A 26095-nucleotide genomic window follows, 5' to 3' on the forward strand; every position below is an offset into this window, starting at 1 on the left:
CTAATACTACCTCTACCATACTACTACCAATAATAATAATACAATGAAATAATATTAAAAAAAGGGTCATCCTGTCCATTAAAGCAGTTGTATACCGCTGGACATTTTTTATTTTGTACCTACAAGGTAATGTCATAATATGCTAGTATGCATTGTATACTAGCACATTATGTTAAACTTACCTTAAAACAAAGCCCTTCCAGCTCTGAGATGTCAGCACTGCAGGCGCTCTCATCTTCACCCGTCTTGCTTCTGGGTTCGCGGACTCCGGCTGTGTAATTGGCCGTGATGACGTCACTCCCGCGTGTGGGAGCCGCCATTCACGACACAGGGCTCTGAGGATAGCCGTTCCTTCGGAGTGCATGTGCCAGTGATGTCATTGGCTGCATGTACACTTAATATCTCCTAAACGGTGCATTTCACACTGAAAAAAGACACATAGGAAATGTTTTCTTGGTCACACTTCTCACAGGGGGTGCCCTTACTTTTGCTCTCCTGTGACCCCGGCCAAAGCCCGCTGTCAGCTGACGTCACAGAACCACTCCAGGCGTTTGAAGGATCCTAGCAATTTTGTCCGGATCCTCCCAGCTGCCTGATTGACAGCTGGCTCCACCTTTCAGTGTGTGGCTGAGAGCCAAAGCCAGCCTGTCCTGCCCCCTCCCCCAGCCTGGCCCGCCCCCTCTTCAGCCTGTCCCAACCCCTCCCCAGCCTGGCCTGCCTCCTCCCCCAGCCTGGCCCACCCGTTCCTCAGCCTGGCCCACCCCCTCTCTAGCCTGCCCCACCCCCTCCCCTCCCCAGCCTGGCCCGCCTCCTCCCCCAGCCTGGCCCACCTGTTCCTCAGCCTGGCCCACCCCCTCTCCAGCCTGCCCCACCCCCTCCCCAGCCTTGCCTGCCCCCTCCCCAGCCTGGCGCTCCAGTGAGTCACGATGACTGACAGTCACTGCTCTCTGCTCTGAGTAGACCGTGACCTGAGCGATCAGTGGTCATGTGATCACTCAGTTCTTAGAGCCGGCGGGGGGGGGGGGGGGGGACAGCTGCAGCATTAAGGTGTGTATGGATGTTTATTTTTTATTAATTCCATACATCTCCTTTAAGTGATCTATTGCAGTGATTTAATGAAGTGCGTGTTACAGCACATAAACGTGCGTTGCCTTAAGGCATTATGAAGAGGTCACCACTGAATCACAACACATAAAAAAAACACACAACCTTTTTTACCAATGCAGTGCACCACAATGCATGGTATGGTATGTGCAGTGCATTGGGCTCCACTGTACAATATGTATTGGGGGGCCGTTTACAATGAATGGCACTGCAATGTAATAGAGCGGGTGCAGTGCCATGTGTTTTACCAACCTCTGACTGCCCAGTCGTAATCGATCCGTTAAATCTCACTTCGGCTAAAAAAAATAAATAAAAAAAACAGGCATTCAGGAACTGAAGTATCGCCTCCTGAACACCTGAAAGACGCTACTCTAAAAAGCGATCCACCGCGGATTGCTTTTAAGACAGTGCCGCTCATGTAAATGGGCTTTAAGACAGTTGTCAATGGAAGGGGTGTCCCCACTGGAAGACTTACTGTTCTGGTGACACCTGTGATAGGTTAGATGGCTCATCGCTGTCATCATCAGGACACATAGAGGGGGAATGTCCCCGGTGTGTCAGTACTGGGGTGACGAGGACTACTGGACTGATCACTTTTGTTAATCATGGGTTTGTATGGGAGTCAGCTGGCACCTTTCATTTTCAGGGACTTTTGTAAATAAATCATGAAATACCAGAATCCCCCAGCGGGGGGCGCTCTCCACCCATCTCACAGATGCTCTCAGCTGCAGGTTCTGCTCATTATTCTTTATGATATTAATTCTGGGTATAAAGAAATGAAATGCTGAATTCCTTCCTGCGAGTCAACAAAGCCAGAGATGAGATGAGACACAATGTAACATTCATCAGGGAAGAGAGATACAATGTATATTAATAGAGAGACACCGAGATACAATGTATATTAATAGAGAGACACCGAGATACAATGTATATTAATAGAGAGACACCGAGATACAATGTATATTAATAGAGAGACACCGAGATACAATGTATATTAATAGAGAGACACCGAGATACAATGTATATTAATAGAGAGACACCGAGATACAATGTATATTAATAGAGTGACACAGAGCCAAGTCCCTGCTCCTCTCCCCAAAATCCCCTCACCCCCTCCCCAATATACTGTACTTTCCCCCAACATCTCCTCCTTTCTTTAATATCCCCTGCTTCCCCCTTAACACCCCCTGTTACCCCTCAGTATCCCCGGCTCTCCCCATTATTCCCTGCTCCCTCCACCAATATCCCCCGCTTCACCCCACATAACCTTCCTCCCCCCAAATCCCCTGTCCTCCCCCCAATATCCCTAGCCTCCCTCATAAATCCCCTACCTCACCCTTCATATCCCCTTTCCTCGCCCCAATATCTGCTGCTCCCCTCTAAATCTGCTGCCCTTCCCCAACATCTCCTTTCTACCCTTTCTAATATCTCCTTCACCCTCAATATCCCCTGTCTGCCCCCAATACCCCCCCCCCCCCAAAAAAAAATTCACTGGCTCTTCCCAATACCTCCTTCTTCCCCCTAATATTTCCTGCCTCCCCCAATATCTCCTGCTTCCCATCCATATCCCCCCCCCCCAATACCCTCTGCTCCCCCACTAATATCCCCTCCCCCCCCAATATCCCCTGCCTTCCCCCACAAAATCCTCTACATCTCCCCAACATCTCCCCCCCCCCCATTTCCCCTGCTCCCATTTCCCCTTGGCTTCCTGAATATCTCCTATTATTCTTTATCCCCCCTTATCTCCTTCCCCTATTATCCCCTGACCCCCCAATATCCCCTTCATCCCGAATATCCTTGATCCAATGTCGCCTTCCTCCCCAATATCTCCTGCCCCCCCCCCCCCCCCCATATCCAGCAGGAGGAAGGAGGTCCCGATTCCTCTATATAGATCTTTATATCACTAGAGGGGTCACCAGCAGGAAGAAGGAGGTCCTGATTTCTCCATATAGATCTTTATATCACTAGAGGGATCACCCGCAGGAGGGAGGTCCTGATTCCTCTATATAGATCTTTATATCACTAGAGGGATCGCCAGCAGGAGGAAGGAGGTCCTGATTCCTCTATATAGATCTTTCTATCACTAGAGGGATCACCAGCAGGAGGGAGGTCCTGATTTCTCCATATAGATCTTTATATCACTAGAGGGATCACCCGCAGGAGGGAGGTCCTGATTTCTCCATATAGATCTTTATATCACTAGAGGGATCGCCAGCAGGAGGAAGGAGGTCCTGATCCTCTATATAGATCTTTATATCACTAGAGGGGTCACCAGTGGGAGGAAGGAGGTCCTGATCCCTCTATATAGATCTTTATATCACTAGAGGGATCACCAGCAGGAGGAAGGAGGTCCTGATTCCTCTATATAGATCTTTATATCACTAGAGGGGTCACCAGCAGGAGGAAGGAGGTCCTGATTCCTCTATATAGATCTTTATATCACTAGAGGGATCACCAGCAGGAGGAAGGAGGTCCTGATCCCTCTATATAGATCTTTATATCACTAGAGGGGTCACCAGCAGGAGGAAGGAGGTCCTGATCCCTCTATATAGATCTTTATATCACTAGAGGGATCACCAGCAGGAGGAAGGAGGTCCTGATTCCTCTATATAGATCTTTATATCACTAGAGGGGTCACCAGCAGGAGGAAGGAGGTCCTGATCCCTCTATATAGATCTTTATATCACTAGAGGGATCACCAGCAGGAGGAAGGAGGTCCTGATTCCTCTATATAGATCTTTATATCACTAGAGGGATCACCAGCAGGAGGAAGGAGGTCCTGATCCCTCTATATAGATCTTTATATCACTAGAGGGATCACCAGCAGGAGGAAGGAGGTCCTGATTCCTCTATATAGATCTTTATATCACTAGAGGGGTCACCAGCAGGAGGAAGGAGGTCCTGATTCCTCTATATAGATCTTTATATCACTAGAGGGATCACCAGCAGGAGGAAGGAGGTCCTGATTCCTCTATATAGATCTTTATATCACATTCACTAGAGGGGTCACCAGTAGGAGGAAAGAGGTCCTGATTCCTCTATATAGATCTTTAGTGAGACTTCATTTAGAACACTGTATCCAGTTCTGGAGACGTCAGTTACATAAAAATTGTGATAAGATAGAACAAGTCCAGAGACAGCCGCAAAAGTGGTGAACGGTCTGGGGGATAAAACATATCAGAAGACTCTTAAAGTGGGGTTTCAACCAAAAGTGGAACTTCTGCTCATTGTACTCCTCCCCCCTAGGGTTGCCACCTTTTCTTCAAGCCAAACCCGAACACTTTAGCAGCGGGTGCAAACAAACTGAAAAATTCTGAAAAAAAGAAAAAATCAATTGAAGCCTCACTGTGCCCCATCAAATACAGCCACTGTCCCCCATCAAATGCAGCCTCTGTGCCCATCATATGCATCCACTGTGCCCATCATATGCAGCCACTGTGCCCATCATATGCAGCCAATGTGCCCATCATATGCAGCCAATGTGCCCATCATATGCAGCCTATGCCCATCATATGCAGCCTCTGTGCCAATCATATGCAGACTGTGCCCATCATCATACAGCCACTGTGCCCATCATATACAGCCTCTGTGCCCATCATACAGCCACTGTGCCCATCATATACAGCCTCTGTGCCCATCATACAGCCACTGTGCCCATCATATACAGCCTCTGTGCCCATCATACAGCCACTGTGCTCATCATATGCAGCCTCTGTGCCAATTATACAGCCTCAGTGCCCATCATATGCAGCCTCTGTGCCCATCATACAGCCACTGTGCTCATTATATGCAGCCACTGTGCCAATCATACAACCACTGTGCCCATCATATGCAGCCTCTGTGCCAATCATACAGCCTCTATGCCCGTCATATGCAGCCTGTGCCCATATGTGCTGGGGGCGTTTGGGGGGGTCAGATATGTGCTCGGGGGGGGGGGGGGGCGGGGGCTTTGTGAGAGAAGAGAGCCTGGGCAAGGGGGAGGGGTAGGATATGTGCTGGAGGGGTCCTTTGGGAAGGTAGAAAGATGAAAGGAGAGGTTGTCAGATTTTAAATCCAATCCACACTTCTAGCATGTCTTCCCCCTGCCAAACCCCCCCCCCCCATCACATATCCTCCTAACCCCTCTATCACACCACATATTTTCTACCTTGTCCTCCTTTCCAGCTGCTCTCTCCCCCTCCCTCCTCCAACTACAGAGCATAATAAAAACTTTCTACAGACCTGATATCAGCACATCCCTGCTCCCCTCCTCCTCATGTGTGTACAGAACAGAGAAGGAGGAGGAGGGGAGGAGCTTCTATACACTGACACTCTGCTCTGCTGAACCAAGCTGCTGTCAGGGAGAGGGGAGACGTGTCACTCTCAGTGCAGTCCGTGTGAATGATGTGTCTGGGGCAGAAGTAAACCCAAACACATCATTCAAAAACCGGAGAAAATCGTACAGGTGGCAACCCTACTCATCACCTCCGGTGCAACATTTGGCACCTTTCGGGGGGAGGGGGGACAGCATACCTGTCTTTCACTGTCACCACCCAGGCTCCCTCCTCCTCCCTCCTCCTCCCTCCGTCGCTGGGCACAGTAGGGTTCCCGTAAGGCTACACTGCCGGGTTCCCTTACTTGCAATGGAGGCAGCATGCACCCGACAGCTGATGGAAACATCAGCTGCGGTGCCGACATCGCTGGACAGGCAAGCGTCCTATTATCAAAAGTCAGCAGCATATTATTTTATATATACTGCGATTCTGTAATTGCCAAATATGCTGCAGAAATCTCTCTCCAGTGAGTCTGGCTGCAGCCATTTTAACTGTGGGCAGCTGAAACTGCTCCCTGTTCACTTCCTGGATTTACACACAAAGGCACACCTCTAGCTTTTCAGCCCTGCAGCTTTCATGGGCCCTCTTATGACTCATCTCCCCTCCTCTTATGACTCACCTCTGCTGGAAAAAACTTCCAGCAGAGGTAGTGAGACAGTCAACAGTAAATGGCTTCAAATGTGCTTGGGACAGACATAGATCTATAGACATAGATCTATAGTCAGTGCCCTCACTTTTCTATGTAATACCTTCTGCCTCCCCCAATAGGTCCTACCTTCCCCCAATATCTTCTGCCTCCCCCACGGAATCCCCTTTCATCCCCCCAATATCTCCTGCCCCCCCCCAATATCTCTCCTCCTCCCCCCGATAGCCCCTGCCTCCCTCCAATGTCTCTCCCCCCCGATATCTCTCCTCCTCCCCCCCGATATCCCCTGCCTCCCCCAATATCTCCCCCCCAAATATCTCTCCTCCCCCCGATAGCCCCTGCCTCCCTCCAATATCTCTCCCCCCCGATATCTCTCCTCCTCCCCCCTGATATCCCCTGCCTCTCCCCAATATCTCTCCTCCTCCCCCCGATATCTCTCCTCCTCCCCCCCATATCCCCTGCCTCCTCCAATATCTCCCCCCGATATCTCTCCTCCTCCCCCCGATACCCCCTGCCTCCCCCCAATATCTCTCCCCCCGATATCTCTCCTCCTCCCCCCTGATATCCCCTGCCTCCCCCCAATATCTCCCCCCGATATCTCTCTTCCTCCCCCCGATACCCCCTGCCTCCCCCCAATATCTCTCCCCCCTATATCTCTCCTCCTCCCCCCTGATATCCCCTGCCTCTCCCCAATATCTCTCCTCCTCCCCCGATATCCGCTGCCTCCCCCCAATATCTCTCCCCCCCCGATATCTCTCCTCCTCCCCCCTGATATCCCCTGCCTCTCCCCAATATCTCTCCTCCTCCCCCCGATATCTCTCCTCCTCCCCCCCATATCCCCTGCCTCCTCCAATATCTCCCCCCGATATCTCTCCTCCTCCCCCCGATACCCCCTGCCTCCCCCCAATATCTCTCCCCCCGATATCTCTCCTCCTCCCCCCTGATATCCCCTGCCTCCCCCCAATATCTCCCCCCGATATCTCTCTTCCTCCCCCCGATACCCCCTGCCTCCCCCCAATATCTCTCCCCCCTATATCTCTCCTCCTCCCCCCTGATATCCCCTGCCTCTCCCCAATATCTCTCCTCCTCCCCCGATATCCGCTGCCTCCCCCCAATATCTCTCCCCCCCGATATCTCTCCTCCTCCCCCCTGATATCCCCTGCCTCTCCCCAATATCTCTCCTCCTCCCCGATATCCGCTGCCTCCCCCCAATATCTCTCCCCCCCGATATCTCTCCTCCTCTCCCCTGATATCCCCTGCCTCTCCCCAATATCTCTCATCCTCCCCCCCATATCCCTTGCCTCCCCCAATATCTCCCCCCCGATATCTCTCCTCCTCCCCCCTGATATCCCCTGCCTCTCCCCAATATCTCCCCCCCCCCGATATCTCTCCTCCTCTCCCCTGATATCCCCTGCCTCCCCCCAATATCTCTCCTCCTCCCCCCGATATCCCCTGCCTCCCCCCCAATATCTCTCCCCCCGATATCTCTCCTCCTCCCCCCTGATATCCCCTGCCTCCCCCCAATATCTCTCCTCCTCCCCCCGATATCCCCTGCCTCCCCCCCAATATCTCTCCCCCCGATATCTCTCCTCCTCCCCCCTGATATCCCCTGCCTCCCCCCAATATCTCTCCTCCTCCCCCCGATATCCCCTGCCTCCCCCCCAATATCTCTCCCCCCCGATATCTCTCCTCCTCCCCCCCGATATCCCCTGCCTCCCCCCCAATATCTCTCCCCCCCAATATCTCTCCTCCTCCCCCCGATAGCCCCTGCCTCCCTCCAATATCTCTCCCCCCCGATATCTCTCCTCCTCCCCCCCGATATCCCCTGCCTCCCCCAATATCTCCCCCCCAAATATCTCTCCTCCCCCGATAGCCCCTGCCTCCCTCCAATATCTCTCCCCCCGATATCTCTCCTCCTCCCCCCTGATATCCCCTGCCTCCCCCCAATATCTCTCCTCCTCCCCCCGATATCCCCTGCCTCCCCCCCAATATCTCTCCCCCCGATATCTCTCCTCCTCCCCCCTGATATCCCCTGCCTCCCCCCAATATCTCTCCTCCTCCCCCCGATATCCCCTGCCTCCCCCCCAATATCTCTCCCCCCCGATATCTCTCCTCCTCCCCCCCGATATCCCCTGCCTCCCCCCCAATATCTCTCCCCCCCCAATATCTCTCCTCCTCCCCCCGATAGCCCCTGCCTCCCTCCAATATCTCTCCCCCCCGATATCTCTCCTCCTCCCCCCCGATATCCCCTGCCTCCCCCAATATCTCCCCCCCAAATATCTCTCCTCCCCCGATAGCCCCTGCCTCCCTCCAATATCTCTCCCCCCCGATATCTCTCCTCCTCCCCCCTGATATCCCCTGCCTCTCCCCAATATCTCTCCTCCTCCCCCCGATATCTCTCCTCCTCCCCCCCCATATCCCCTGCCTCCTCCAATATCTCCCCCCCGATATCTCTCCTCCCCCCCCCGATACCCCCTGCCTCCCCCCAATATCTCTCCCCCCGATATCTCTCCTCCTCCCCCCTGATATCCCCTGCCTCCCCCCAATATCTCCCCCCGATATCTCTCTTCCTCCCCCCGATACCCCCTGCCTCCCCCCAATATCTCTCCCCCCTATATCTCTCCTCCTCCCCCCTGATATCCCCTGCCTCTCCCCAATATCTCTCCTCCTCCCCCGATATCCGCTGCCTCCCCCCAATATCTCTCCCCCCCCATATCTCTCCTCCTCCCCCCTGATATCCCCTGCCTCTCCCCAATATCTCTCCTCCTCCCCGATATCCGCTGCCTCCCCCCAATATCTCTCCCCCCCCGATATCTCTCCTCCTCTCCCCTGATATCCCCTGCCTCTCCCCAATATCTCTCATCCTCCCCCCCATATCCCTTGCCTCCCCCAATATCTCCCCCCCGATATCTCTCCTCCTCCCCCCTGATATCCCCTGCCTCTCCCCAATATCTCTCCTCCTCCCCGATATCCGCTGCCTCCCCCCAATATCTCTCCCCCCCCGATATCTCTCCTCCTCTCCCCTGATATCCCCTGCCTCCCCCAATATCTCCCCCCCAAATATCTCTCCTCCCCCGATAGCCCCTGCCTCCCTCCAATATCTCTCCCCCCCGATATCTCTCCTCCTCCCCCCTGATATCCCCTGCCTCTCCCCAATATTTCTCCTCCTCCCCCCGATATCTCTCCTCCCCCCCCCATATCCCCTGCCTCCTCCAATATCTCCCCCCGATATCTCTCCTCCTCCCCCCGATACCCCCTGCCTCCCCCCAATATCTCTCCCCCCGATATCTCTCCTCCTCCCCCCTGATATCCCCTGCCTCCCCCCAATATCTCCCCCCGATATCTCTCTTCCTCCCCCCGATACCCCCTGCCTCCCCCCAATATCTCTCCCCCCTATATCTCTCCTCCTCCCCCCTGATATCCCCTGCCTCTCCCCAATATCTCTCCTCCTCCCCGATATCCGCTGCCTCCCCCAATATCTCTCCCCCCCCGATATCTCTCCTCCTCTCCCCTGATATCCCCTGCCTCTCCCCAATATCTCTCATCCTCCCCCCCATATCCCTTGCCTCCCCCAATATCTCCCCCCCGATATCTCTCCTCCTCCCCCCTGATATCCCCTGCCTCTCCCCAATATCTCTCCTCCTCCCCGATATCTGCTGCCTCCCCCCAATATCTCTCCCCCCCCGATATCTCTCCTCCTCTCCCCTGATATCCCCTGCCTCCCCCCAATATCTCTCCTCCTCCCCCCGATATCCCCTGCCTCCCCCCCAATATCTCTCCCCCCGATATCTCTCCTCCTCTCCCCTGATATCCCCTGCCTCCCCCCAATATCTCTCCTCCTCCCCCCGATATCCCCTGCCTCCCCCCCAATATCTCTCCCCCCGATATCTCTCCTCCTCCCCCCTGATATCCCCTGCCTCCCCCCAATATCTCTCCTCCTCCCCCCGATATCCCCTGCCTCCCCCCCAATATCTCTCCCCCCCGATATCTCTCCTCCTCCCCCCGATATCCCCTGCCCCCCCCAATATCTCTCCTCCTCCCCCCGATATCTCTCCTCCTCCCTCCCGATATCCCCTGCCTCTCCCCAATATCTCTCCTCCTCCCCCCGATATCTCCCCCCCCCATATCCCCTGCCTCTCCCCAATATCTCTCCTCCTCCCCCCGATATCTCTCCTCCCCCCATATCCCCTGCCTCCCCCAAATATCTCTCCTCCTCCCCCCCGATATCCCCTGCCTCTCCCCAATATCTCTCCTCCAATATCTCTCCCCCCCGATATCTCTCCTCCTCCCCCCTGATATCCCCTGCCTCTCCCCAATATCTCTCCTCCTCCCCCCTGATATCCCCTGCCTCTCCCCAATATCTCCCCCCCCCCCCAAATCCCCTGCCTCCTCCAATATCTCCCGTCCGATATCTCTCCTCCTCCCCCCGATATCCCCTGCCTCCCCCCAATATCTCCCCCCGATATCTCTCCTCCTCCCCCCTGATATCCCCTGCCTCTCCCCAATATCTCTCCTCCTCCCCCGATATCCGCTGCCTCCCCCCAATATCTCTCCCCCCGATATCTCTCCTCCTCCCCCCTGATATCCCCTGCCCCCCCTAATATCTCTCCTCCTCCCCGATATCCGCTGCCTCCCCCCAATATCTCTCCCCCCCGATATCTCTCCTCCTCCCCCCTGATATCCCCTGCCTCTCCCCAATATCTCTCCTCCTCCCCGATATCCGCTGCCTCCCCCCAATATCTCTCCCCCCCGATATCTCTCCTCCTCCCCCCTGATATCCCCTGCCTCTCCCCAATATCTCTCCTCCTCCCCGATATCCGCTGTCTCCCCCCAATATCTCTCCCCCCCGATATCTCTCCTCCTCTCCCCTGATATCCCCTGCCTCCCCCCAACATCTGCTTCCCCTCCCCATATTCTTCCCCCCCCCATATCTCCTTCTTTTCCTTTCCCCCCAATATTCCCTGCTTCCCGCCCATGTCCCCTTCCCCCCAATATCCTCTGTTACTCTGCAATATCCCCTGCTCCCCCACTAATATCTCCACTAATATGTAAGGGGGACTCTGATGGGGACACCTGATGTAAGGAGGCACTCTGATTGGGTCATCTGATGTAAGGGGGACTCTGATGGGGTCACCTGATGTAAGGGGGACTCTGATGGGGTCACCTGATGTAAGGGGGACTCTGATGGGGTCACCTGATGTAAGGGGGCACTCTGATGGGGACACCTGATGTAAGGGGGGACTCTGATGGGGACACCTAATGTAAGGAGGCACTCTGATGGGGACACCTGATGTAAGAGGGACTCTGATGGGGACACCTAATGTAAGGAGGCACTCTGATGGGGACACCTGATGTAAGGGGGACTCTGATGGGTACACCTGATGTAAGAAGGCACTCTGATGGGGTCACCTGATGTAAGGGGGACTCTGATGGGGTCACCTGATGTAAGGGGGACTCTGATGGGGTCAACTGATGCAAGTGGGACTCTGATGGAGACACCTGATGTAAGGGGGACTCTGATGGGGTCACCTGATGTAAGGGGGACTCTGATGGGGTCACCTGATGTAAGGGGGACTCTGATGGGGTCACCTGATGTAAGGGGGACTCTGATGGGGTCACCTGATGTAAGGGGAACTCTGATGGGGTCAACTGATGTAAGGGGGACTCTAATGGGGACACCTGATGTAAGGGGGGACTCTAATGGGGACACCTGATGTAAGGGGGGACTCTGATGGGGACACCTGATGTAAGGAGAACTCTGATGGGGACACCTGATGTAAGAAGGCACTCTAAAGGGGTCACCTGATGTAAGGGGGACTCTGATGGGGTCACCTGATGTAAGGGGGACTCTGATGGGGTCACCTGATGCAAGGGGGACTCTGATGGGGTCACCTGATGTAAGGGGGACTCTGATGGGGTCAACTGATGTAAGGGGGACTCTGATGGGGTCACCTGATGTAAGGGGGACTCTGATGGGGTCACCTGATGTAAGGGGGACTCTGATGGGGTCACGTGATGTAAGGGGGCACTCTGATGGGGTCACCTGATGTAAGGGGGACTCTGATGGGGTCAACTGATGCAAGGGGGACTCTGATGGGGAAACCTCATGTAAAGGGGCACTCTGATGGGGACATCGGCTGTAAGGAGGCACCCTGATGGGGAGAAATAATAGTGGGAGGGACTGTGATAGGGAAGACATCTTTTACGGGGCGGGCCCCTGACTTGGGGGACCCAGACCCCTGTTTGAGTACTTTGAAGGGTTTTGTCTTCAACTGGATCACCGGCGGGTTTTGGGTTCTGAGGGAGGCTACAGGTTTTATTTTATATCTACTAGTTGAACTTTTTATATCCCGACTATGTAACAAAGTAGCTATAATGAAAGGGGCGGAGCCTGATGGCGCAGGCGTTCTTCTATCCACGTTCCCTGAGCAGAGCGTTGTGTGAATCTCCTGACATGGACACCATGTATATACAAGACCAATCCAATAGGATGACATGGAGCTCTCATACATCAACCGCGTCTCATCGTTATCTCCGCGTTACACGCCGCTCATTTTCGCTCATCATTTCCTCTATGATGTTCTTGAACTTTTGACCTCCGCCGGGAAATGTTGCTGCAGATGCTTCATAATTCATGAACTGCAGAACATTATTTTTCTGTCTCAGCGAGAACCGCGAGCGGCAGAGAGAGACGGGCGGCGGGGGGCGGCGGCGGGGGGGGGAGATAAATTGCGGATTCCGGTTTATTGGATGGAGGCAGAAATGTTGGGAATGGAGGGCCATAAAAAATCCCCTCAGAGTCACAGAGAGCGGCGGAGTGCGTCATGGCGGAGACCTTCAATGGACATTTATAATAGATACAAAGACCCGGCATGGAGCGCTGGGGAAGAGGACCTGTCACCAGTCACATCTCACTATTCATAGAGGAACTCCACACTTACCGGAAAAAATAGACTTCAGTATGATGGACCTGAACTTTAGGAATATATATATATACACACACATTACTGTTATAGGGAGGGGCAACATAAAAGAAAAAATGAATGTCTACTTTAATGAGCAACCCCGGGGGGGATGGGAGAAATTTCCTCTTGGGGTACAAAGATGTTGCGCCGGGGAGGGGGGGGGGGGGGGGTAAATGAAATGATTTTGGGGTAAGATAATCAATTTATTGTCAGTGAAATGTTCTCCATTGAGCTACCTAGGCAAAATTTGCTTTAAAAAATCTGTTTTTTTTTATTTTTTATTTTTGGTGAAGATTTACATAAATGTATTGTATTTAGATCTTCTGACACCAGTGATGGGGCACTATTCCTCCCACTGACACCAATGATGGGGCACTATTCCTCCCACTGACACCAATGATGGGGCACTATTCCTCCCACTGACACCAATGATGGGGCACTATTCCTCTCACTGATACCAATGATGGGACACTACTCCTCCCACTGACACCAATGATGGGGCACTATTCCTCCCACTGACACCAATGATCGGGCACTATTCCTCCCACTGACACCAATGATGGGGCACTATTCCTCCCACTGACACCAATGATGGGGCACTATTCCTCCCACTGACACCAATGATGGGGCACTATTCCTCCCACTGACACCAATGATGGGGCACTATTCCTCCCACTGACACCAATGATGGGACATTATTCCTCCCACTGACACCAATGATGGGACATTATTCCTCCCACTGACACCAATGATGGGACACTATTCCTCCCACTGACACCAATGATGGGGCACTATTCCTCCCACTGACACCAATGATGGGGCATTATTCCTCCCACTGACACCAATGATGGGGCACTATTCCCCTCACTGATACCAATGATGGAGCACTATTCCCCCCACTGACACCAATGATGGGGCACTATTCCCCCCACTGACACCAATGATGGGGCACTATTCCTCCCACAGACACCAATGATGGGACACTATTCCTCCCACTGACACCAATGATGGGGCATTATTCCTCCCACTGACACCAATGATGGGGCACTATTCCCCTCACTGATACCAATGATGGGGCATTATTCCTCCCACTGACACCAATGATGGGGCACTATTCCCCTCACTGATACCAATGATGGAGCACTATTCCCCCCACTGACACCAATGATGGGACACTATTCCTCCCACTGACACCAATGATGGGGCACTATTCCTCCCACTGACACCAGTGATGGGACACTATTCCTCCCACTGCGACCAATGATGGGGCACTATTCCTCCCACTGACACCAATGATGGGGCACTATTCCTCCCACTGACACCAATGATGGGGCACTATTCCTCCCACTGACACCAATGATGGGGCACTATTCCTCTCACTGACACCAACAATGGGATACTCTTCCTCCCACTGACACCAATGACCAATGACGGGTCACTATTTTTCCCCCTACTGACCATAGGTGCCATGTAATTTATTTACTCTCATTGACCACCAAGACCACTTTCAGAGGATTCACCTTGTTGTTCAATTACCATTTTCAAGGAGAATCCATCCAGTTCACCTTCCATTTTTAGTGTTTGCAAAGCCATCACAGGCAACCCCCATAGTGTATCTAATATGTGTATTACCTGTGAGCTCCATCTAGTGGCCATAATGCGTTATGTCCCCATATGAGGTATTGTAGGAAAATGCCGCATTACGGCCACTAGATTGAGCTGAGTATAAAAGGAAATAAACATATCAGAAACATTTACGGGATTATTTGAGGCAACATTTTTAATAAATATCACCTTAGTGTTCTCTGTATTGTGCTTTTTTTGTGTATTTGTTCATTACTTTTATTAGGAATAAATAAAAAGCGGATAGGAATAGACTGGTAAGTATGTCAAAAAGAGCTGAGAGCTCCACCTACTGGCTGGATATGAAAATACAAAATATTAAAAAGGATCTTTATATATATATATATATATTTTTTAAATAAAAAAAAAAAAAAAAAGAGAAATCCCTTTATATTCCCTTTAAGTCAAAAAAAAAAAGAAAATGAATGACTGAACTCTGGGCTGCACCACTGTTTTTTGTGTATTAAATAGCAGCGGAGGCCACCTATGACATGTTTCAGGCTTTGGAGAAGTGTTTTACATTGCAAAACATGTCAGAGGTGACCCCCTGCTGCTGTTTATTGAACAAGAAAAGTTGCTGAAGCCTGGCAGCTATTGTTTTAAGTGGGATCTATTGTTCCTGCAGGGATCTACTGTTTCTGGGGATGGAGGGTCTCTTGTTGCTGAGCGGGAGTGTAGTGTTGCTGGGCGGAGGTCTGTTGTTCCTGGGTATGGTGGGGGTCTATTGTTGTTCAGGGGGTATTTTGTTTCTAGAGGGGATCTAATGTTGCTGGGGGATCTATTGTTGCTGGCTTCAGTTGATATAATTTACTGCCATTCTTGTTATCATTAACAAATTCCAAAGAAATGACTTAGTATCACAAAATGAGACTTGATCCTGCAATGTCTAAAAAGGCCAGTACTAGGAGGCGGAGACACGGGATGGTTCTTGAAGGTAAGTAGGGGAGGAGACAAGGGATGGCGCTTGGAGGTAAGTAGCGGGTGGCGACAAGGGACGGTGCTCGGGGATGGGTAGGGGGTGGAGACAGGTGAGGGTGCTCAGAGGTAAGTAGGGGAAGAGACAAGGGACGGTGCTTAGAAGTAGGTAGGGGAGGAGAAAAGGGACTGTGATCAGAGGTGGGTAGGGGGCGGAGACAGGGGACAGTGCTTAGAGGTGGGTAGGGGCAGAGACAAGGGACGGTGCTCAGGGGTGGGTAGGGGGCGGAGACAGGGGACAGTGTTAAGAGGTGGGTAGAGAGTGGAGACAAGGCACGATGCTTGGAGGTAAGTAGGGGTGGAGACAATGGATGGTGTTAAGAGGTGGGTAGGGAGTGGAGACAAGGAACGGTGCTCAGAGGTGGGTGGGGAGAAAAAGGACGGTGTTAAGAGGTGGGTAGAGAGCAGAGACAAGGGATGGTGCTCAGAGGTGGGTAGGAGGCGGATACATGGGATGGTGCTTGGAGGTAAGTAGGGGAGGAGACAAGGGACGGCGCTTTGAGGTAAATGGTGGAGACAAGGGACGGTGCTCAGAGGTGGGTAGGAGGCAGAGACAGGGGACGGTGCTTGGAGGTAAGTAGGGGAGGAGACAAGGGACGGCGCTTGGAGGTAAGTAGCAGGTGGAGACAAGGGACGGTGCTCAGAGGTGGGTAAGAGGTGGAGACAGGGGAGGGTGCTCAGAGGTAAGTAAGGGAAGAGACAAGGGACGGTGCTTAGAAGTAGGTAGGGGAGGAGACAAGGGACTGTGATCAGAGGTGGGTAGGGGACGGAGACAGGGGACAGTGCTCAGAGGTGGGTATGAGCAGAGGCGAAGGACGGTGCTCAGGGTTGGGTAGGGCGTGGAGACAAGGGACGGTGCTTGGAGGTAAGTAGGGGTGAAAACAAGGGATGGTGTTAAGAGGTGGATAGGGGGTGGAGACAAGGAACGCTGCTCAGAGGTGGGTGGGGGTGGAGACAAAGGACGGTGTTACGAGGTGGGTAGGGAACGGAGACAAGAGGTGGTGCTCAGAGGTGGGTAGGAGGCAGAGAACAGGACGGTGCTTGGAGGTATGTAGGGGAGGAGACAAGTGACAGTGCTCAGAGGTGGGTCGCCTGATTTAAAGGTTGGTTTCAGATCTTTGATTATGTGACAGGTTAGCTTTATGTAGATCTGTGGGGCCCCTAAAGCCATATCCAGTGACATAATGTTCTTATCCGTCATACCATCTCTTTGTCTGTTATCAGAATGTCCTCAATGATAAATCGAGCTACAAGATGGTGGTGGATTCCATGAAGGTGATCGGCTTCACCGAGGAAGAGGTGGACTCTGTGTACAAGATCCTGGCTGCCATCCTACACCTGGTGAGGACCCCTTCCCGGGATTCTGTGTCCTGAGCCCACAGAGGGGACCTGGAGAGATGAGATTTATATGTTGTATAGTTGTAAGACTTGTTGCCACCACCAAATGTTCATAAATAGTGCCAATATTCTCTTTCGACGATTATCACTTCATTCCAGCAACCCCGACATACAACCTGGGCCAAAACGGGTTCCCAATTTAAAATAGTTGAGGGGGCCAGGTTCTGCCTTACAATTATTATGACGTCATAGAAGAAATATGGCAATAGAAAGTGTCTGTAGTGGTTAATGACCCAATTACAGAGCAAGAGCTACTGAGGCTTTGTATCACCTTGAGAAGTGGATTGCGGGGAGAGATTTGGCAGATTTTAGGAGGTTGGGTGATGTCAGATGGAATGTGGACAGGAGTTCTGGAGAAAGGGTGCAATACTTGAGAAGTCCTATAGATTAAGGTTAAGAAATGGAATGAATGAGAAGGTCGGGAAAGCCGGATGTCATTATATTGTAAAAATCTGCAAATAAAAAGACTCAACAAGCAACTATGTGAAGCACTGATTCCATATAAAATGACTGCAGAATATAACCCTGCAACGGTAAAAAAAAAAATTATAATCATAATAATCATTTTGTTTAAAAAAAGAACAGCTGCAAGGTGTCCTCATGGAGGGACCATCTGGAGGAATTTGAATTGTATGTTCGGCTGTTCCTCTCCATCATATCTCAGCCGTCTCTGAACTGTCATCTTTGAAAAATTGAAATCTCAGAGAAACTTTATTACAAATAGATCTGTAGCGTAGGTTAACCAGGGTTCCTCCATTACGGGACTAGGAGCCATTCTTCTCAATACCCGCCAATGTAAGGGACATTCTTCTCACTGATCACCAATGTAAGGGACATTCTTCTCACTGATCACCAATGTAAGGAGCATTCTTCTCACTGATCACCAATGTAAGGTACATTCTTCTCACTGATCACCAATGTAAGGAACATTCTTCTCACTGATCACCAATGTAAGGAACATTCTTCCCACTGATCACCAATGTAAGGAACATTCTTCTCACTGATCACCAATGTAAGGAGCATTCTTCTCACTGATCACCAATGTAAGGAACATTCTTCTCACTGATCACCAATGTAAGGAACATTCTTCTCACTGATCACCAATGTAAGGAACATTCTTCTCACTGATCACCAATGTAAGGAACATTCTTCTCACTGATCACCAATGTAAGGAGCATTCTTCCCACTGATCACCAATGTAAGGAACATTCTTCCCACTGATCACCAATGTAAGGGACATTCTTCCCACTGATCACCAATGTAAGGAACATTCTTCTCACTGATCACCAATGTAAGGGACATTCTTCTCACTGATCACCAATGTAAGGAACATTCTTCTCACTGATCACCAATGTAAGGGACATTCTTCTCATCGATCACCAATGTAAGGAGCATTCTTCTCACTGATCTCCAATGTAAGGAACATTCTTGCCACTGACCCCCAATGTAAGGAGCATTCTTCCCACTGATCACCAATGTAAGGGACATTCTTCCCACTGATCACCAATGTAGAGCATTCTTCTCACTGATCACCAATGTAAGGGACATTCTTCTCACTGATCACCAATGTAAGGAGCATTCTTCCCACTGATCACCAATGTAAGGAGCATTCTTCCCACTGATCACCAATGTAAGGAATATTCTTCCCACTGATCACCAATGTAAGGAATATTCTTCCCACTGATCACCAATGTAAGGAACATTCTTCTCACTGACCCCCAATGTAAGGAATATTCTTCCCACTGATCACCAATGTAAGGAACATTCTTCTCACTGATCACCAATGTAAGGAGCATTCTTCCCACTGATCACCAATGTAAGGAGCATTCTTCCCACTGATCACCAATGTAAGGAACATTCTTCTCACTGATCACCAATGTAAGGGACATTCTTGCCACTGACCCCCAATGTAAGGAGCATTCTTCCCACTGATCACCAATGTAAGGAACATTCTTCTCAATGATCACCAATGTAAGGAACATTCTTCCCACTGATCACCAATGTAAGGAACATTCTTCTCACTGATCACCAATGTAAGGAACATTCTTCCCACTGATCACCAATGTAAGGAACATTCTTCCCACTGATCACCAATGTAAGGAACATTCTTCCCACTGATCACCAATGTAAGGAACATTCTTCTCACTGATCACCAATGTAAGGAACATTCTTCTCACTGATCACCAATGTAGAGCATTCGTCTCACTGATCACCAATGTAAGGAACATTCTTCTCACTGATCACCAATGTAAGGAACATTCTTCTCACTGATCACCAATGTAGAGCATTCGTCTCACTGATCACCAATGTAAGGAACATTCTTCTCACTGATCACCAATGTAAGGGACATTCTTCTCACTGATCACCAATGTAGAGCATTCTTCTCACTGATCACCAATGTAAGGAACATTCTTGCCACTGACCCCCAATGTAAGGAGCATTCTTCCCACTGATCACAAATGTAAGGAACATTCTTCTCACTGATCACCAATGTAAGGAACATTCTTCTCACTGATCACCAATGTAAGGGACATTCTTCTCACTGATCACCAATGTAGAGCATTCTTCTCACTGATCACCAATGTAAGGAACATTCTTGCCACTGACCCCCAATGTAAGGAGCATTCTTCCCACTGATCACAAATGTAAGGAACATTCTTCTCACTGATCACCAATGTAAGGAACATTCTTCCCACTGATCACCAATGTAAGGAACATTCTTCCCACTGATCACCAATGTAAGGAACATTCTTCCCACTGATCACCAATGTAAGGAACATTCTTCCCACTGATCACCAATGTAAGGAACTTTCTTCCCACTGATCACCAATGTAAGGAACATTCTTCTCACTGATCACCAATGTAAGGAACATTCTTCCCACTGATCACCAATGTAAGGGACATTCTTCCCACTGATCACCAATGTAAGGAACATTCTTCTCACTGATCACCAATGTAAGGAACATTCTTCTCACTGATCACCAATGTAAGGGACATTCTTCTCACTGATCACCAATGTAGAGCATTCTTCTCACTGATCACCAATGTAAGGAGCATTCTTCCCACTGACCCCCAATGTAAGGAGCATTCTTCCCACTGATCACCAATGTAAGGAACATTCTTCTCACTGATCACCAATGTAAGGAACATTCTTCCCACTGACCCCCAATGTAAGGAGCATTCTTCCCACTGATCACCAATGTAAGGAACATTCTTCTCACTGATCACCAATGTAAGGAACATTCTTCCCACTGACCCCCAATGTAAGGAGCATTCTTCCCACTGATCACCAATGTAAGGAACATTCTTCTCACTGATCACCAATGTAAGGAACATTCTTCTCACTGATCACCAATGTAAGGAACATTCTTCTCACTGATCACCAATGTAAGGAGCATTCTTCTCACTGATCACCAATGTAAGGAACATTCTTCTCACTGATCACCAATGTAAGGGACATTCTTCTCACTGATCACCAATGTAAGGAACATTCTTCCCACTGATCACCAATGTAAGGAACATTCTTCTCACTGATCACCAATGTAAGGAACATTCTTCCCACTGATCACCAATGTAAGGAACATTCTTCCCACTGATCACCAATGTAAGGAACATTCTTCCCACTGATCACCAATGTAAGGAACATTCTTCTCACTGATCACCAATGTAAGGAACATTCTTCCCACTGATCACCAATGTAAGGAACATTCTTCCCACTGATCACCAATGTAAGGAACATTCTTCCCACTGATCACCAATGTAAGGAACATTCTTCTCACTGATCACCAATGTAAGGAACATTCTTCTCACTGATCACAAATGTAAGGAACATTCTTCTCACTGATCACCAATGTAAGGAACATTCTTCTCACTGACCACCAATGTAAGGAACATTCTTCTCACTGATCACCAATGTAAGGAACATTCTTCCCACTGATCACCAATGTAAGGAACATTCTTTTCACTGATCACCAATGTAAGGAACATTCTTCTCACTGATCACAAATGTAAGGAACATTCTTCTCACTGATCATCAATGTAAGGAACATTCTTCCCACTGATCACCAATGTAAGGAACATTCTTCTCACTGATCATCAATGTAAGGAACATTCTTCCCACTGATCACCAATGTAAGGAACATTCTTTTCACTGATCACCAATGTAAGGAACATTCTTCTCACTGATCACCAATGTAAGGAACATTCTTTTCACTGATCACCAATGTAAGGAACATTCTTTTCACTGATCACCAATGTAAGGAACATTCTTCTCACTGATCACAAATGTAAGGAACATTCTTCCCACTGATCACCAATGTAAGGAACATTCTTTTCACTGATCACCAATGTAAGGAACATTCTTCTCACTGATCACCAATGTAAGGGACATTCTTCTCACTGATCCCCAATGTAAGGAACATTCTTCTCACTGATCACCAATGTAAGGGACATTCTGCTCACTGATCACCAATGTAAGGAACATTCTTCCCACTGATCACCAATGTAAGGAACATTCTTCCCACTGATCACCAATGTAAGGAACATTCTTCTCACTGTTCCCCAATGTAAGGAACATTCTTCTCACTGATCACCAATGTAAGGAACATTCTTCCCACTGATCACCAATGTAAGGGACATTCTTCTCACTGGTCACCAATGTAAGGAACATTCTTCTCACTGATCCCCAATGGAAGGGATATTCTTCCCACTGATCACCAATGTAAGGAACATTCTTCCCACTGATCACCAATGTAAGGGACATTCTGCTCACTGATCACCAATGTAAGGGACATTCTGCTCACTGATCACCAATGTAAGGAACATTCTTCTCACTGATCACCAATGTAAGGAACATTCTTCCCACTGATCACCAATATAAGGAACATTCTTCTCACTGATCACCAATGTAAGGAACATTCTTCCCACTGATCACCAATGTAAGGAACATTCTTCCCACTGATCACCAATGTAAGGAACATTCTTCCCACTGATCACCAATGTAAGGAACATTCTTCCCACTGATCACCAATGTAAGGAACATTCTTCTCACTGACCACCAATGTAAGGAACATTCTTCCCACTGATCACCAATGTAAGGAACATTCTTCCCACTGATCACCAATGTAAGGAACATTCTTCTCACTGATCACCAATGTAAGGAACATTCTTCTCACTGATCACAAATGTAAGGAACATTCTTCCCACTGATCACCAATGTAAGGAACATTCTTCCCACTGATCACCAATGTAAGGAACATTCTTCTCACTGATCACCAATGTAAGGAGCATTCTTCTCACTGATCCCCAATGTAAGGAACATTCTTCTCCCATGCTTACCAATGTAAGGAACATTCTTCCCACTGATCACCAATGTAAGGAACATTCTTCCCACTGATCGCCAATGTAAGGAACATTCTTCTCACTGATCACCAATGTAAGGGACATTCTTCTCACTGATCACCAATGTAAGGAACATTCTTCTCACTGATCACCAATGTAAGGAACATTCTTCCCACTGATCACCAATGTAAGGAACATTCTTCCCACTGATCACCAATGTAAGGAACATTCTTCCCACTGATCACCAATGTAAGGGACATTCTTCTCACTGATCACCAATGTAAGGGACATTCTTCTCACTGATCACCAATGTAAGGAGCATTTTTCTCACTGACCACCAATGTAAGGGACATTCTTCTCACTGATCACCAATGTAAGGAACATTCTTCCCACTGATCACCAATGTAAGGAACATTCTTCCCACTGATCACCAATGTAAGGAACATTCTTCTCACTGATCACCAATGTAAGGAACATTCTTCCCACTGATCACCAATGTAAGGAACATTCTTCCCACTGATCACCAATGTAAGGAACATTCTTCCCACTGATCACCAATGTAAGGAACATTCTTCTCACTGATCACCAATGTAAGGAACATTCTTCTCACTGATCACCAATGTAAGGAACATTCTTCTCACTGATCACCAATGTAAGGAACATTCTTCTCACTGATCACCAATGTAAGGAACATTCTTCTCACTGACCACCAATGTAAGGAACATTTTTCTCACTGATCACCAATGTAAGGAACATTCTTCTCACTGATCACCAATGTAAGGAACATTCTTCCCACTGATCACCAATGTAAGGAACATTCTTTTCACTGATCACCAATGTAAGGAATATTCTTCTCACTGATCACAAATGTAAGGGACATTCTTCTCACTGATCACCAATGTAAGGAACATTCTTCCCACTGATCACCAATGTAAGGAACATTCTTTTCACTGATCACCAATGTAAGAGACATTCTTCTCACTGATCACCAATGTAAGGAACATTCTTCTCACTGATCACAAATGTAAGGGACATTCTTCTCACTGATCACCAATGTAAGGAGAATTCTTCTCACTGATCACCAATGTAAGGAACATTCTTCTCACTGATCACCAATGTAAGGAACATTCTTCCCACTGATCACCAATGTAAGGGACATTCTTCTCACTGATCACCAATGTAAGGGACATTCTTCTCACTGATCACCAATGTAAGGAGCATTTTTCTCACTGACCACCAATGTAAGGGACATTCTTCTCACTGATCACCAATGTAAGGAACATTCTTCCCACTGATCACCAATGTAAGGAACATTCTTCTCACTGATCACAAATGTAAGAGACATTGTTCTCACTGATCACCAATGTAAGGAACATTCTTCTCACTGATCACAAATGTAAGGGACATTCTTCTCACTGATCACCAATGTAAGGAACATTCTTCTCACTGATCACCAATGTAAGAGACATTCTTCTCACTGATCACCAATGTAAGGAACATTCTTCTCACTGATCACAAATGTAAGGGACATTCTTCTCACTGATCACCAATGTAAGGAGAATTCTTCTCACTGATCACCAATGTAAGGAACATTCTTCTCACTGATCACAAATGTAAGGAACATTCTTCTCACTGATCACCAATGTAAGGAACATTCTTCCCAGTGATCACCAATGTAAGGGACATTCTTCTCACTGATCACCAATGTAAGGGACATTCTTCTCACTGATCCCCAATGTAAGGAACATTCTTCTCACTGATCACCAATGTAAGGGACATTCTGCTCACTGATCACCAATGTAAGGAACATTCTTCCCACTGATCACCAATGTAAGGAACATTCTTCTCACTGATCACCAATGTAAGGAACATTCTTCTCACTGATCACCAATGTAAGGAGCATTCTTCCCACTGATCACCAATGTAAGGAACATTCTTCTCACTGTTCCCCAATGTAAGGAACATTCTTCTCACTGATCACCAATGTAAGGAACATTCTTCCCACTGATCACCAATGTAAGGGACATTCTTCTCACTGGTCACCAATGTAAGGAACATTCTTCTCACTGATCCCCAATGGAAGGGACATTCTTCCCACTGATCACCAATGTAAGGAACATTCTTCCCACTGATCACCAATGTAAGGGACATTCTGCTCACTGATCACCAATGTAAGGGACATTCTGCTCACTGATCACCAATGTAAGGAACATTCTTCTCACTGATCACCAATGTAAGGAACATTCTTCCCACTGATCACCAATATAAGGAACATTCTTCTCACTGATCACCAATGTAAGGAACATTCTTCCCACTGATCACCAATGTAAGGAACATTCTTCCCACTGATCACCAATGTAAGGAACATTCTTCTCACTGACCACCAATGTAAGGAACATTCTTCCCACTGATCACCAATGTAAGGAACATTCTTCCCACTGATCACCAATGTAAGGAACATTCTTCTCACTGATCACCAATGTAAGGAACATTCTTCTCACTGATCACAAATGTAAGGAACATTCTTCCCACTGATCACCAATGTAAGGAACATTCTTCCCACTGATCACCAATGTAAGGAACATTCTTCTCACTGATCACCAATGTAAGGAACATTCTTCTCACTGATCACCAATGTAAGGAACATTCTTCTCACTGATCACCAATGTAAGGAACATTCTTCCCACTGATCCCCAATGTAAGGAACATTCTTCTCACTGATCACCAATGTAAGGAACATTCTTCTCACTGATCCCCAATGTAAGGAACATTCTTCTCCCATGCTTACCAATGTAAGGAACATTCTTCCCACTGATCACCAATGTAAGGAACATTCTTCCCACTGTTCGCCAATGTAAGGAACATTCTTCTCACTGATCACCAATGTAAGGAGCATTCTTCTCACTGATCACCAATGTAAGGAACATTCTTCTCACTGATCACCAATGTAAGGAACATTCTTCCCACTGATCACCAATGTAAGGGACATTCTTCTCACTGATCACCAATGTAAGGAACATTCTTCCCACTGATCACCAATGTAAGGAACATTCTTTTCACTGATCACCAATGTAAGGGACATTCTTCTCACTGATCACCAATGTAAGGAACATTCTTCTCACTGATCACCAATGTAAGGAACATTCTTCCCACTGATCACCAATGTAAGGAACATTCTTCCCACTGATCACCAATGTAAGGAACATTCTTCCCACTGATCACCAATGTAAGTGGAATTCTTCCCACTGATCACCAATGTAAGGAACATTATTTCCACTGACCATCAATGTAAGGGACATGTTTCCTAGTGACCATCACACGAATGTACTGTGAGTTGCTACAATGTAGGCAGATCATGACTAGTGGGAGGAGTCGGCAGGGGGCTGTGCATAACTTTCTGAAAACGTCACAGCACCCTTCTTCAGTACTCCTCTCAAAAACCCCCATGGGCTGACTCTTGGGAGGAGTTATGCAAATATCATAATGCCTTGATTGGGTGGTGTCAGTCTAGAAGAGTAGATTTTCCAAGGCTTCATTTGCATAACTCCATTGCATGCAGACCAGTCTAGAAAATTCCCACATGTGATGCTGATCTTCCCTTGGCGAGGGACTGTCAGGCTGGGGGGGAAAGTGCTAGATCATGCTGGATGTCTTCCAGCCAGGAAATTAGGTGGGCTCTATCTGACTTTTTGCAGGTTCTAATGCACATTGGGAAAAGCTCACAGTGTGCA

At 48.8% G+C, this 26095-nt stretch overlaps 1 protein-coding gene across 1 annotated transcript in view; it reads left to right on the top strand.

Annotated features, from left to right (window-relative positions):
• LOC141145645 (unconventional myosin-Ig-like) overlaps nucleotides 1-26095 on the top strand; it is a 238484-nt gene that overhangs the window by 44168 nt on the left and 168221 nt on the right. Inside the window, exon 7 of the mRNA XM_073632482.1 lies at nucleotides 16851-16967. Coding sequence (XP_073488583.1) covers nucleotides 16851-16967 — 117 coding nt within the window. The remainder of the gene's footprint in view (nucleotides 1-16850; nucleotides 16968-26095) is intronic.

Source organism: Aquarana catesbeiana, linkage group LG05 (assembly GCF_042186555.1).
Source record: "Aquarana catesbeiana isolate 2022-GZ linkage group LG05, ASM4218655v1, whole genome shotgun sequence".
In the NCBI taxonomy this organism is placed as follows: Eukaryota; Metazoa; Chordata; class Amphibia; order Anura; family Ranidae; genus Aquarana; species Aquarana catesbeiana.